Source organism: Corapipo altera, unplaced genomic scaffold (genome assembly GCF_003945725.1).
Source record: "Corapipo altera isolate COAL_440 unplaced genomic scaffold, ASM394572v1 61029, whole genome shotgun sequence".
NCBI classification, from domain to species: domain Eukaryota; kingdom Metazoa; phylum Chordata; class Aves; order Passeriformes; family Pipridae; genus Corapipo; species Corapipo altera.
Genome location: NW_020885027.1, coordinates 271,386 through 284,467, shown reverse-complemented (window position 1 = coordinate 284,467; position 13,082 = coordinate 271,386). Strand labels below are relative to the sequence as shown.

General features: G+C 41.1%; 1 protein-coding gene across 1 annotated transcript in view; it reads left to right on the top strand.

The window, feature by feature from the left end:
• The window catches only part of LOC113959226 (F-BAR domain only protein 2-like), a 164,650-nt gene that overhangs the window by 107,652 nt on the left and 43,916 nt on the right, over positions 1-13,082 (top strand). The window contains exons 11-12 of the mRNA XM_027668095.1: positions 3,922-3,946; positions 9,089-9,143. Of these exons, the coding sequence (XP_027523896.1) occupies positions 3,922-3,946; positions 9,089-9,143 (80 nt within the window). The remainder of the gene's footprint in view (positions 1-3,921; positions 3,947-9,088; positions 9,144-13,082) is intronic.

Here is a 13,082-nt window from a genome sequence, read left to right as displayed (position 1 = left end):
CTGATCCATTGTAAATACTATATGTCATGGTAGAGATAGTTGTGATCGTGTGTATAATGTGTTATAGTATTTATTTGTACAGTCATTGTAATATATTCCCTTTCCCCCATTCTGAGTCTGGTTGTGTTTTGTCTGGAAAAACCCATCTCACATTAGGTTGAGATGTGGGAGGGGGGATGGAACTAGAGAATTAGATTTTGGGGCTATCTCAAACCATGACATAAACCTTTTGAGAGAAATCTAATATGTTGTCTCTTTATTCTGTAAAATAACTTTTAAAATAGTTGTTTCTATTACTGTGAATTCAGCTTAGCCAGCTGTGGGGGTTTTGCCCCCACAAAAATCCAATCTCCAAGCTTCCCCCACCTTCCCACAATTTACCTCAACACCGAAGAAAAATTTTCAGGCAGGCACACCTCTGTATGGGGGAAGGGAAAATATATACATTTATTCCTATACAAATAAATTCTGTACAAACTAAAAGCAACTATATATATACAATATTAACACACTTCTATCATCCCTCCGAGCCCCTCCCACAATCAGTTCAGGAGAAGCTCTCAGGCTGATAGGTAAACAGTCTTTCTCTCGTTGGGGTATCAGGGAGAAGGATTTCTCTGATCACCCCCCACCAACCTCCAGCTTTTTGCTGAAGTCTTGTCTTCCTCACGAAGTCCAAGAAGATAACTCTGTCCTTCCTCCTTGGTTTGCGGAGGTTTCCTCCCAGGGTAAGATGCTGTTCTGAGTCTTTACCTGGAACTCGCTTGCTGCTAGTTGGTTCTCTCACTCTTCTCTAGCTGCTGCAGCTCTCAATTTCAGCAGTCTATGTCCAAAAGCCGATGCAGAGCACCTTTGAGCCTTCTTGGTCCATCTCCAATTTCCCCTGGAGTTTTTTCTTCTCCTGGCACCGAGCTTTCATTTGAGCCCGTCTCCTTGGCTCAGCTTAAAAGACTGAACCTTAAAATCCACCCCCCACCTACAGTGGGGGAAAGAAAGCCCCCTAGTTAGCTACAGGCAGCTCGGTCCAGTTATGAGCTGTCCCAAGTTCTACTGTCTGTCTGGGGGGGGGGAGAAGAGGGCTTGGTTGAAGGTCTGCCTCTCTCCCTCTTACCTCAGTTGTTGTGAGTCTCTTCCCTCACAATACGCACTCACTCCTACATGCTGCCTTCAACCCTAACTTGGCCAGAGCTGTGGGACCCAGGGTCCCTCTTCCCAGGGGGGAAAGGGGGCCCTGCCACCCCTAGGCCCTCTCACACACGCACTCAGACACAACAGCAGACTGACTGCCAACTCTGCCAACTCACTTCCAGCAAGCTGTGTATATCTAATTTTCACAGGAGCAAACAAAACCAACGCTGATTGCTTCCTGAGGGAAGACTGTCCCTGGACCAATCAGCTTTAACTCAGGGTCCCCACGAACCTGAGATAGGGGGGAAGGGTAACTGAAACCAGGACACCAGCAGAGGGAGATAAGATGTAAGTCAATTAGAAACTTGGTCAAACTTGTTCCCTTTTGTGTGGGACCTTTCAGAGGTGTGGTGGGTTGACCTTGGCTGGACATCAGGTGCCTGCTCTATCACTCTCCTTCTCAGCGGGACAGGGGAGAGAATAAGGTGGAAAAAAACAACTCGTGGGTTGGGATAAGGTAGTTTATTTAAAGTAAAAAATAAAGTGAAACTTGTGTGCGCAGAAACGAAAGACAACAGGGTTTATTCTCTACTTCCCATGAGTAGCGATGGTCGGCCACTCCCGAGAAGCAGGGCTTGGGTATGCATGACGGTTTCTCAGCAGGTAGCCATTGGAGACAATGAATGCCTGCCTTCCTGCTCCTTCCCTCAGCTTTTTATATCTGAGCTGACGTCATATGGTACGGAATATCCCTTTGGTTAGTTTGGGTCAGCTGACCTACTTGGGTCCCCTCCCAGGATCTTGCCCTCAACTAAGGAAGGAATGTTACAGTGTTGGTGCTGTGCTCAGCGGTAACCAAAACATCAGTGTGTTCTCAACACCCTTCTAGCTGCCAATGCAAAGCACAACACTGTGAGGGCTACTGTGGGGAAATAAACTCCAACTCAACCAGACCCAATACAAGAGGAGACGAGATCCTTCATCTCGCTGTCAATTTCTTAACAACCAGTACTGAATTCCATATTAATGCTTCCATGTTAGCAAATTTTCATATATGTTTTAAAAGACACTGTAGTTTTTACATTTAATCCATTTAACCTTTCAGGAAAGATGACAGCCACAAATTTGATTTTTTCTTTTTCTTTTTTTTTAATAAGTACACATTTAAGATGTTCAATTTGACTGTATAAAAACACTGTCATTCAGTTACACTGTCACTTATGGTTTTATTTATCAGGATGCAGATTAGAGAGGACCTGTATTCTACTCAAGTATTTTGACATACTATAAATGTAATTACTTCTACTTTTTGCATATATCAGTGAGAGAGATTGTTTCATTAAATTTTAAAAATATTATTGTTTAAATTGAAATTATAGCAGAAAAATATAACACTTGAGAATAATGTGTTTGCAATCACTGTCTTTCTGTTGACAATTTTTTTTAAGTGTTTCCAAAGAGGATATTCTATTTTTTTTTTTCCAGCATCTTCTGGTGCTTGACTGCAAATGGGCTTGACAAACTCAATCTAAGAATGAAATTCCAGAAGAGAGAAGCTCTGAATCCCTTTAAGAATAGTCTTAATTGCTTTAAGAACTGGTTATTGTCCAAAATGTTTTGCAATTGGGTGTGGACTATTTCATTAGGATAGGTGACTTTTATTTATTATGCACATCATCCATAGAAACCTGAGTCTTAAAGTATATTAATCCAAAATGAAGTGTGATACTATCAACTTCCCTTGATTATTTTTTTTTCACTATGATGTGATTTGTGGTTTTCAGCATTTACTAAGAATTTTTCTTCTGCAATGTTTTTAGCATAAACTTTCAACTTCTTTTATTTAAATGCCATTCAGTTGAATGTGGGAACCTCATGAGATTTAACAAGCCAAGAGCAAGGTCCTGCGCATGGGTCAGGGCAACTCCAGGTATCAATACAGGCTGGGGGATGAATTGATCCATAGCAGCCCTGCTGAGAAGGACTTGGGGGTGCTGGTGGATGAGAGGCTGGACATGAGCCGGCAATGTGGGCTTGCAGCTCAGAAACCAACCATGTCCTGGGCTTCATCAAAAGCAGTGTGGCCAGTAGGTCAAGGGAGGGGATTCTGCCCCTCTACTCCACTCTTGTGAGACCCCAACTAGAGTACTGCATCCAGCTCTGGAGTCCCCAGTACAGGAAGGAGCAAGTCCAGAGGAGGGCTGTGAAGATTATCAGAGGGATGGAACACCTATCCTTTGAGGAAAGGCTGAGACAATTGGTATTGTTAAGCCTGGAGAAGAGAAGGCTTCAGGTTGACCTAATTGCAGCCTTTCAGTACCTGAAGGGAGCTTATAAAAAGGAGGGAGAGGGACTTTTTATATGGGCAGATAATGACAGGACAAGGGATAATGGATTTAAACTGAAAGATGGTAGGTTTAGATTGGATACTAGGAAGAAATTCTTTACTGTGGAGGTGGTGAGGTCCTGGCAAAGGTTGCCCAGAGAAGCTGTGGATGCTCCATTCCTGGAAATGTTCAATGCCAGGTTGGATGGGACTTGGAGCAACCCAATCTAGTGGAAGGTGTCCCTGCCCATGGCAGAGGGGTTGGAACTAGATGGTCTTTAAGGTCCCTTCCAACCCAAACCATTCTATGATTCTATGTTAACAAAAATTTTAAGAGTTTGAAAGGTAAATGGGGCAAGTGCAATGTTTCAAATTAATTGAAAATATTAAAGGAAGTACAAGAGCTGTATGACTGAAATAATTTGTGCATTTCATAATTGTTTTCTGTTTCTTTGTTTTTTTAATAGGATGTGTCCAGATACAGACTCAGTTGTAAGTAGACTTATTTCCAACACAAATGCATATGCTAACATTGTCAAGCACTACAATCTGATGTAACTTGACTTATATACAGGACAGAGGATTTAATATTTTGATAACATAGTTGAAGTGTTAATTTTGTTCAGAAAATAAATTTTAACAGTATATACAAATATGCATCAGTAATACATTTATATTTCTTAACAATCTTAAGTTTTAAACAAGGTGTTTTTACTGCAATTATTTGCTTCTTTGTTTTGCAAATTAATAGTTTAAATTGCTTGACTAATCAATTTCAAGTAAGAAAAAGGTTCAGAGGACCCAACTTTGCATCATCATGTTCCTCTGCTTACAACAGTCTCTTTGGAGAACCCTTCTAATAATAATGGGATTCTGCGTGATTGCTGGCAATAGTGTGTAGAAATATACATTTTTAAATATGGCTTTAATTGCAGTATCTCAGTGCACTTTATTCATGGTCTATTTTTCATTGCTCTCAGTTTGATCTCTGATATGTCTTAGATTTTTATTTATTAAGTTCAAATAAGTGACAGTTGCAAATGAAATTGATATGCTAATGCTTTTTTATTTTCTTAATTGAACATTTTCTTTTTAATAAACATGCATATTGTCTTGAATATTATGTAACAAAGATTGCAACTCCCTATAGCTATAGTAGGGGTGAGGCTCAAGCAGCCATGACTGAAGGGAAAACCAGAGGGTGAGATACAGTTGTACAGGAGGGTTCCTGAGTTAAGGAACCCATGCAGCAGCCAGCCCTGAGACAGAAGTCCTCAGCAGCCAATCAGGCGAGCAGGGGGCTGTGCCAGGAGCAACCAAGGGAGGTTTAAACGGCTCCAAGGAGTAGGAGCGACTTGGAGCACAGCGAACAGGGGCATGACATGTCAGTTTGCGCAGGCAGGGCTAGCAGGAAGGGCTTCTCTCGGACCATCTGAGAGCAACCAATAGAGGCAGCAAACAGACTCAGTAGCTGGTGAGGAAGAGCAAAGAGATCCTTTCATCCCCAGTCTTATTAGCATACTAGTTTAAGCTTCCTCAGTTATAGTGTTGACACTGTAAAGCTTAATCTCATGTAGCTGTAGGAGTCAGCCATGTCAGAGACCTACAGCCAGCCAGACCTGCTGATGGTAGATGCAACTCTCCAGGCACAGGTTGCCAGGAGTGCTTGATGCCTCTCCGTAAGACTGGGGCAGACAAACAGTTATTTTGCAGAAGATATGCTGTGGTTGAAGACCTGTGTCACCAGGTGAAGTAGCTACAGGAAGAAGTGAACAGGCTACGTAGTATTCGAGTGAATGAACAAGACCAATTATTTTCAGAGACCCTACAGTCTCAAGACTCTTGGGAGTCTCGAACCTCCATTGTAGTGGAGAAGTAGATGGACTCAGAACCTTGCAGGGTTATTAGTCAAAGGACAGTTAGTCAAGGGTCTGTTAAAGATGAAGGCTGGATGTACCAGGAGGAAGGTTCCTCCTCCTTCTCAGAATTTGACAAGTAGGACTGGTACCTTCTACAAGATGTATGAGGCTCTGGAACTAGAAGGCCAGACAACTGATGAGGTGGGTGAAGGTCCTTCTGGGATAGTGGGGCCTCCTAAAACGCCACCTATACACCACATCAAGACCTCCTCTATTAACAGGATAGGAAGGGTAGTTGTAATAGGAGACTCCCTTCTAAGAGGAACAGAGGGCCTGATATGCAGACTGGACCCAACTCACAGGGAAGTCTGCTGTCTCCCAGGGGCTCCAGTAAGAGACATTACTGGAAAACTCTCCAGTCTAGTAAGGCCCTCTGATTACTATCTGCTATTGGTTGTTCAGACTGGCAGCAATTGTAAAGTAAGATACGTAGGTATCCACAGAAATGCCAAGGAAGTGGAAAGAATTCAAAAAGTTTATTTAGAAGACCAGAACATGAGAAACTTGCAAATTACCTAACAGTGCGGTTTATGCACAGGATCTCAGGGAGAAAAAGGCAAGTTCCCACCCTCTCAGGGTCTTTTTATCCTCTCTGTTTCTCCCCCGCCTTCCCAAGGCCTCTGTACATGTCTGTTAGGGCTATCTCTCTTGTCTCACATATCAGAGAGAGAGGCTGAGAACTTTTCTTCCTATGCGGGATGGGGGAGAAAGCATTGAAACTGCCTTTGAGGAAGATACTATTTAGGCAGAAAGCCTTACTAGTGAAAACTGAGTTCCTAGCTTTCCCATTACAAATTCTTCCAAAAAGCAAACTACCCCTACAGTGATGAATTAACAAAGAAGTCCAAGGGCAATCAAAAGTGACTTCAGGGCCCTGGGACGATTGGTAGAGGGATCAGGAGCACAGGTAGTGATTGCCTTGATTCTTCCAGTAACAAGGAATAATACTGATAGGAACAGGAAGATCCATCAGGTCAGTGCATGACTGAGGTTGGTGTAATTGAAAAAATTTTGGGTTCTTTGACCATGGGATGATCTATTCAACACCTGGTCTACTGATACATGACAGGATGCATCTATCTCAGAGGGGAAAAAGAGTTCTAGCATAGGAGCTAGTAGGGCTCATTGACAGAGCTTTAAACTAGATTGGAAGGTGGAAAGGGACAAAACCAGGCTTGACAGTGATGAGCAATGGGATGGTGTGCCAGAACTTGAGGAAACAAACACTTATGGGATCCCTCAATCTGCCTCATGAGGTGTTGGCTACAAAGTACCACACATGAAATGTTTCTACACTAATGCATGCAGCATGAGGAACAAACAAGCTTTGGCCCAGTCCAAGAGATTTGACATCAGTGGCATAAGTGAAACCTGGTGGGATGACTCCTGTGAGTGGAGCGCCCTGTTGGACGATTACAGGCTCTTTGGGAGGGATAGGCAGGGCAGAAGAGGCAGAGGGGTGGCACTGTATGTAATAGAAGGGTTAGAATGTATGGAGCTCACAGTTGGCAATGGCACAGTTGAGAGCCTCTGGGTAAGAATCAAGGGGCAAACAAATAATGTAGACGTGATCATGGGAGTCTACTATATCCTCTTCTAGAAGGTCCCAGTTTAAATGTTTTTCATTTTTCTTGTCTTTAAGTATTCCATTCTGTTTAATTTTTCAGTCTTGATATAATGTGACTGTGATTTGGCTTCTTCCATTGCTTTTTGGATGCTAGATGGGACAGAGTAAGGAAACTGAGTCAAAATATTTAGTGAAACTCTAAAAATAAGTTTTAGGAATAGAATGCTCAGTCCTCATGCTTTTTGTATAGGCAGTTTTACTTCATTGTTATGTCTTGATGTTTTATTTCTTTTAAAAATTATTCCCCCCCGAAAGTTTGTAAATGCAAATGCAGAGTTATAAACCCTACAGATTTTATGGGTATTTAAAACTATATAATACCTTAATCAATAATGTGTTGTATTGAATCTGCAAACATAGGGAAAACTGTGGAGTTTATTGTCATATGATTATATGATAGAATGTCTGAGAATGTGAAACCTTCTTTGGAGGAAGTTCACCTTTCCAGTGACTTCTAGAGAGTTCAAGTGACATCCACATTGAACTTATTTTTACTGCAAATACTACAAATAACATGTTTGGGTAGGGGGTTAGACCTTCATCCCAAATCATATTAATAACTACTTCTTACAGAAACCCAAAATTTGCAAAGATCATCTCATCTTCCTCTGTGTTGAAGTTCAAAAGGTTGTGGGGTTTTCCTTTATTCAGCATGGTAGGCAAAACAGGTCTTGTCTGTATTGTGTGCCTGGTACTTAAAAGATGCACTGTGATCCACCACATAGCATATAGTTCTGTCTTTGTAGGAGTGTGAAGAAGGGAGTAAGAATTAGTCAAGTAAATGTAAATGCCTTCATTAACATGAGATTTGTGATTATGTATATCACCTGAAGGGCTGTGTGTTCTACTACTGATACAAAATGTAGATTAGTAAATAAAATTTTAATGTTTCAGAAAGCAGAACTGTCCAACTGTTCAAAATATTGAAAACAATATTTTGAAATTACTACTTAACTTGTAAATAAGATTTTAAAGTACTGTTTTGCTTGTATGTGACACAATTTGTGGTTGTCATTACAAAGGTACATTAAGTATCTCTTCTACCCTTTGCCATTTTTATAAGAAATTTATAACTAGAGAAATTTTGAAGACATCTGGGGTTTTTTTGTAATAAACTTACTGTAGCATCTCAGCTGTTCATGTAGACTAACTATGCATGCAAAGTCATGAGTGGGATTTTATTTTTCTGTTTTGAACGGGAAAATTGTCTATGTATCCAAGTATATCCCTTTATGTATAATATACACAAGTGTGACTTTTTGCACATTTTTTAAATTTAGATGATCATATTAGAGACTTGTTTCTTTCTGTCCCAAAGCATTTTAATGAAACTAAGTGCTTAGCTAAGAATTCAAAATGATTTTATACATAATTCTCTTCAGTTAAAATTTAATTGCCTGCAAGAACTGAAAAACTGAACTAGTTTGAAGTTCCCAGATGCTTATTAGCTTTAAAAATCCAGGACAGTGCTGGAGATGTGTAAACAATAACTTTGGAATCTGATTTTAAGTTTCACCCACACCTTTAAATTAATGTGCACATTCTTTGCTAAAGCAACAGTACAGGCTTGTTGTCTTTTCAAGGGAGAGAGAAGAAGTTGCAACCTGTATAACCTGGGATGCTTTTATTCACATATTAAAGTACTGACTAGTATTTAGAAAAGATTATACTCCTTCACCATCAGAACCTTAGTGGCTTAGCTAGAAGAATTAGAAGTAGAAATTGGGAAAATATTTAAGGTTAAGAGTATTGTAGGCTTATTTAGTGCTCATTTGTAAAGTTAAAATGCTTCTGTTGATTTCTGACCTTTTTGATAGAATTCCAGTAAAAGCAGATGCATTAAAACTTGCCAGTTTTCATAGGCAATTTGGAGATTGTTTTGTTGCATTGTGTTCCTGAGATATCTGTCACACTACTTCTGAACTATAGAGCATAACTTGAGATAATTATTAATGCATAACAGTGACTTTCATGAGGTGTTATAATCAAATTTTAATTTGTCAATTATATAAAATTCAGACTGATGAAAGAACAGCATATATTTAAAGTTATTTCTCAATACCATAATTTTTGTTGGGTGTTTTTTAGAACATTCCTGATATAGATGATGAAGGATACAGCATTAAACCAGAAGCATCACAGGATATCCTTTTTGCTATTATTGTACCAAGTTATTTCTTGTTATTACAATTATTTGGGGAGGGGAAGTAACCATTAAAGTGTTAAGTCAAGGAAGATGAATGACATGCTTATGTTGTAATCTTGTAGTCTTATGTTCATAGTGCACAAAATTTTGTCTAGTTTAGATTTTATGTGTGTAAATGTTAAAGGTTAGATCAGATGTCTGAGGAACTTCAGGAGCATGTTTTTTCATCTGACAGTAAAAAAAATCCAGAACAAAAACTTCAAGGTAACCATGCAGATTTTTCTCCACGTAAAACTTTCAGAGGGGGAAAACCTCCATTCTTTATTGGACATGGGTGGGAACATAGTTATCAAAGATGAGGAAAAGGCTGAGGTATTTAACACCTTTACCTCAATTTTCAACAGTAAGACAGATTGTCCTGAGGACAGCTGGCTTCTGGAGCTTGTAGACAGAGATAAGAAGCTGAATAGCCCCCCTGTAATCCAGGAGGAAACAGTTAGTGACCTGTTGAGCCACTTGGATCCTCACAGGTCTATGGGACCAGATGGGATCCATCCTAGGGTGATGAGGGAATTGGTGGAAGAGCTCGCCAAGCCACTCTCCATCATCTACCAACAGTCCTGGCTCACTGGGGAGGTCCCAGACGATTGGAAGTTGGCAAATGTCACACCAATCCACAAAAAGGACCAGAAGGAGGACCTGGGAAACTACAGGTCCATCAGCCTGCCCTCAGTGCCCAACAAGGTTATGGAACAGATCATCCTAAGTGCAATCACACAGCACCTACAGGATGGACAAGGGATCAAACCCAGCCAGCACCGGTTTAGGAAGGGCAGGTCCTGTCTGACCAACCCGATCTCCTTTTGTGATCAGGTGACTCACCTGGTGGATGAGGGGAAGGCTGTGGATGTGGTCTATCTGGACTTCAGCAAGGCCTTTGACACCATCTCCCACAGCATACTCCTGGAAAAGCTGGTAGCCCACAACTTGAACAGGTGCACTCTCTGCTGGGTTAGGAACTGGCTGGAGGGCCGGGCCCAGAGAGTGGTGGTGAACGGTGCTGCATCCAGTTGGTGGTCGGTCACTAGTGGTGTCCCCCAGGGATCAGTGTTGGGCCAAGTTCTGTTTAATGTCTTTATCAATGATTTAAATGAGGGGATTGAGTCCACCATCAGCAAATTTATAGATGACACTAAGTTGGGGAGGAGTGTCAATCAGCTGGAAGGCAGGAGGACTCTGCAGAGGGACCTGGACAGACTGGAGAGTTGGGCTGATTCCAATGGGATGAGGTTCAACAAGGCCAAGTGTCGGGTCCTGCATTTTGGTCACAACAACCCCCTGCTGCACTATAGGCTGGGGACAGAGTGGCTGGAGAGTAACCAGGCAGAAAAGGACCTGGGAGTTTGGATTGACAGGAAGCTGAACATGAGCCAGCAGTGTGCCCAGGTGACCAAGAAGGCCAATGGCATCCTGGTCTGTATCGGGAACAGTGTGACCAACAGGTCCAGGGAAGTGATTCTTCCCCCGTACTCAGCACTGGTGAGACCACACCTTGAGTACTGTGTCCAGTTCTGGGCCCCTCAGTTCAGGAAGGATATTGAGATGCTGAAGCAGGTGCAGAGAAGAGCAACAAGGCTGGTGAAGGGACTCGAGCACAAGTCCTATGAGGAGAGGCTGAGGGAGCTGGGGTTGTTCAGCCTGGAGAAGACGAGGCTCAAGAGAGACCTCATCGCTCTCTACAACTACCTGAAAGGAGGTTGTAGCCAGGTGGGGGTTGGTCTCTTCTCCCAGGCAACTATCAGCAAGACAAGAGGGCATGGTCTTAAGCTGTGCCAGGGGAGGTTTAGGTCAGATATTAAGAAGAAATTCTTTACAGAGAGGGTAATCAGGCATTGGAATGGGCTGCCCAGGGAAGTGGTGGATTCACCGTCCCGGAGGTTTTTAAGATGAGACTGGATGTGGCACTTAGTGCCATGGTCAAGTAACCACGGCGGTAGTGGATCAAGGGTTGGACTTGATCCAGTCCAGCTGATTCTATGATTCTATAAAGTATAGTTTGTGAACTCTTTTAAGCATACTGAATGGCTTTCTGTTCTATGTCTGTGCCCTTCCCACTTTTTGATAACACTATTAAAAACATTTGAAACCACATCAGTCTAGAAATAGAATTTCTGTTAATTAATGAAACATCATGCTGTTTCTAAGTGGTGCTTATAGCTTTTATTGTATTTTTAATGATAGTTTTGAACAGATTTTTGTTACGAGTCTTTTTTTTTAAATGGATTTCATTATTTTCTCTGCTCTCCCTTTGAAGGAAAAGATTCTTGTCCTCTTTTTTTTTCTTCCATCAGAAACAGAGGGAAGCTCTACTTAAGAGCTAGGAAGAACTGTTGAAGATCTAAGCAAGCCTAATATGTTAGCAAGGTAGATCATTTTTGGAAATGTATTCACCAATTTTTCAGGGGACTACAGGTAAAATAAAAGTTAAACTTACACTTTGCAATTACTTTAAATTGTGAAAACTTTTAACCAGTTGAGAGCACCTTAAAGTGGGCCGGTCATCATAGGTTCTCTGTTCTCATCACTTTTGACAAATATGTCTCTGTTGCCCCCAGTGAAGGTTCCTGTACTGATAAAAATAGTTCATGTTATCTCTTATTTACATGATTGGTTGTGAGGAACTGGACTTTTTTAATTGCCTTAAAACATTGCTACTATAACGAACTGTGCAAAGAAGCCAGGAGAGTGAAGATAAAGGCTGAGGGGAGGAGGCCATAGCCCACAAATTGTTAACTTTGAAGGCCCGGAGGGCAACTCTTTGGGGTGTGTTGCTTCTCTAGGTGTGTGATGCCTATCTAAAGAAGACCAACAGCGACTCTCTGGGTGTGTGATCAAAACAGCCCCTACCACACACACACGGGGAGGCACCAGGAGGGTTTCTGAAGGTATATAAACCCACCAAATTTTATGATTCATGGGCTTCTCTCCCCCACCACTCACTGATGGACCAGGACACCAGCGACAACAACAGTAACCAAGTTCATCGGAGACCTTTGAGTGGTGACTATAAACACTTACTTTTTCTCTCTTCCCTTCTCTCTTTTCCCTTTAACTCTTATTCTTTTCTCTCTCTCTTTCTTTCTCTCTTTTCCCTTACATATTTTCTTGGGTGATATCTTTATGCTTTTACATTGCTATATTACAACCAAAATGGTTAAATACCTGTTTTCCTTTGCAATACATTTATGCTTTTATATTGCCATGTAACTATAGATAATAACAACCAAAACAGTTACATACCTGTTTTCCTTTGCAACCAAATTGTTCTAAAATAAACCATATATATGTATATATTTGTAAACACTGATCATCTAGTATCAATTTACTTTAATTCACCACAAGAGATTTATTAATAAAACAAAAGTTACTCCTACCCGGCAGGGCAGGTCATAACATTGGTATAAAAGCAAAAGACTTTTATCCAGTTCGGGGGGGGTACATTATTTCATGTTTTGCATATTTTTATGGAATGGAACCAGGAGTGAGTAACACTCATGCTTTTTAAGTGATTCACCTGAACATCCTTGTATCCAGTACCCTTTTTGTCACAAAGCAATGGAAAAGTCCATAGATCCAGTGAAAAAACTCAGTGGTTTGCAATTCCTGTCAGCCAGGTAGTACTTCAGCTTCTGAAAATCTTAAACAGATTCACAAAATCATCAGTTTCCTTCCTCTTTTCCTCTCTTAACCTCCAAGAGTGGATATTTATTCTTATGATGGGAACTCTTGAGATGATTTGTTGAAGGACATTATTTTACCACAATGGCAGTCAATCTTAATAAGACTAGTCTTAAGTGTTGAAAAAACACTCATTCTAAAAATTGCTGACTGACCTTTCAGTTCATGGCATTCAGGTCTAAACTGATCTTTGTCAGT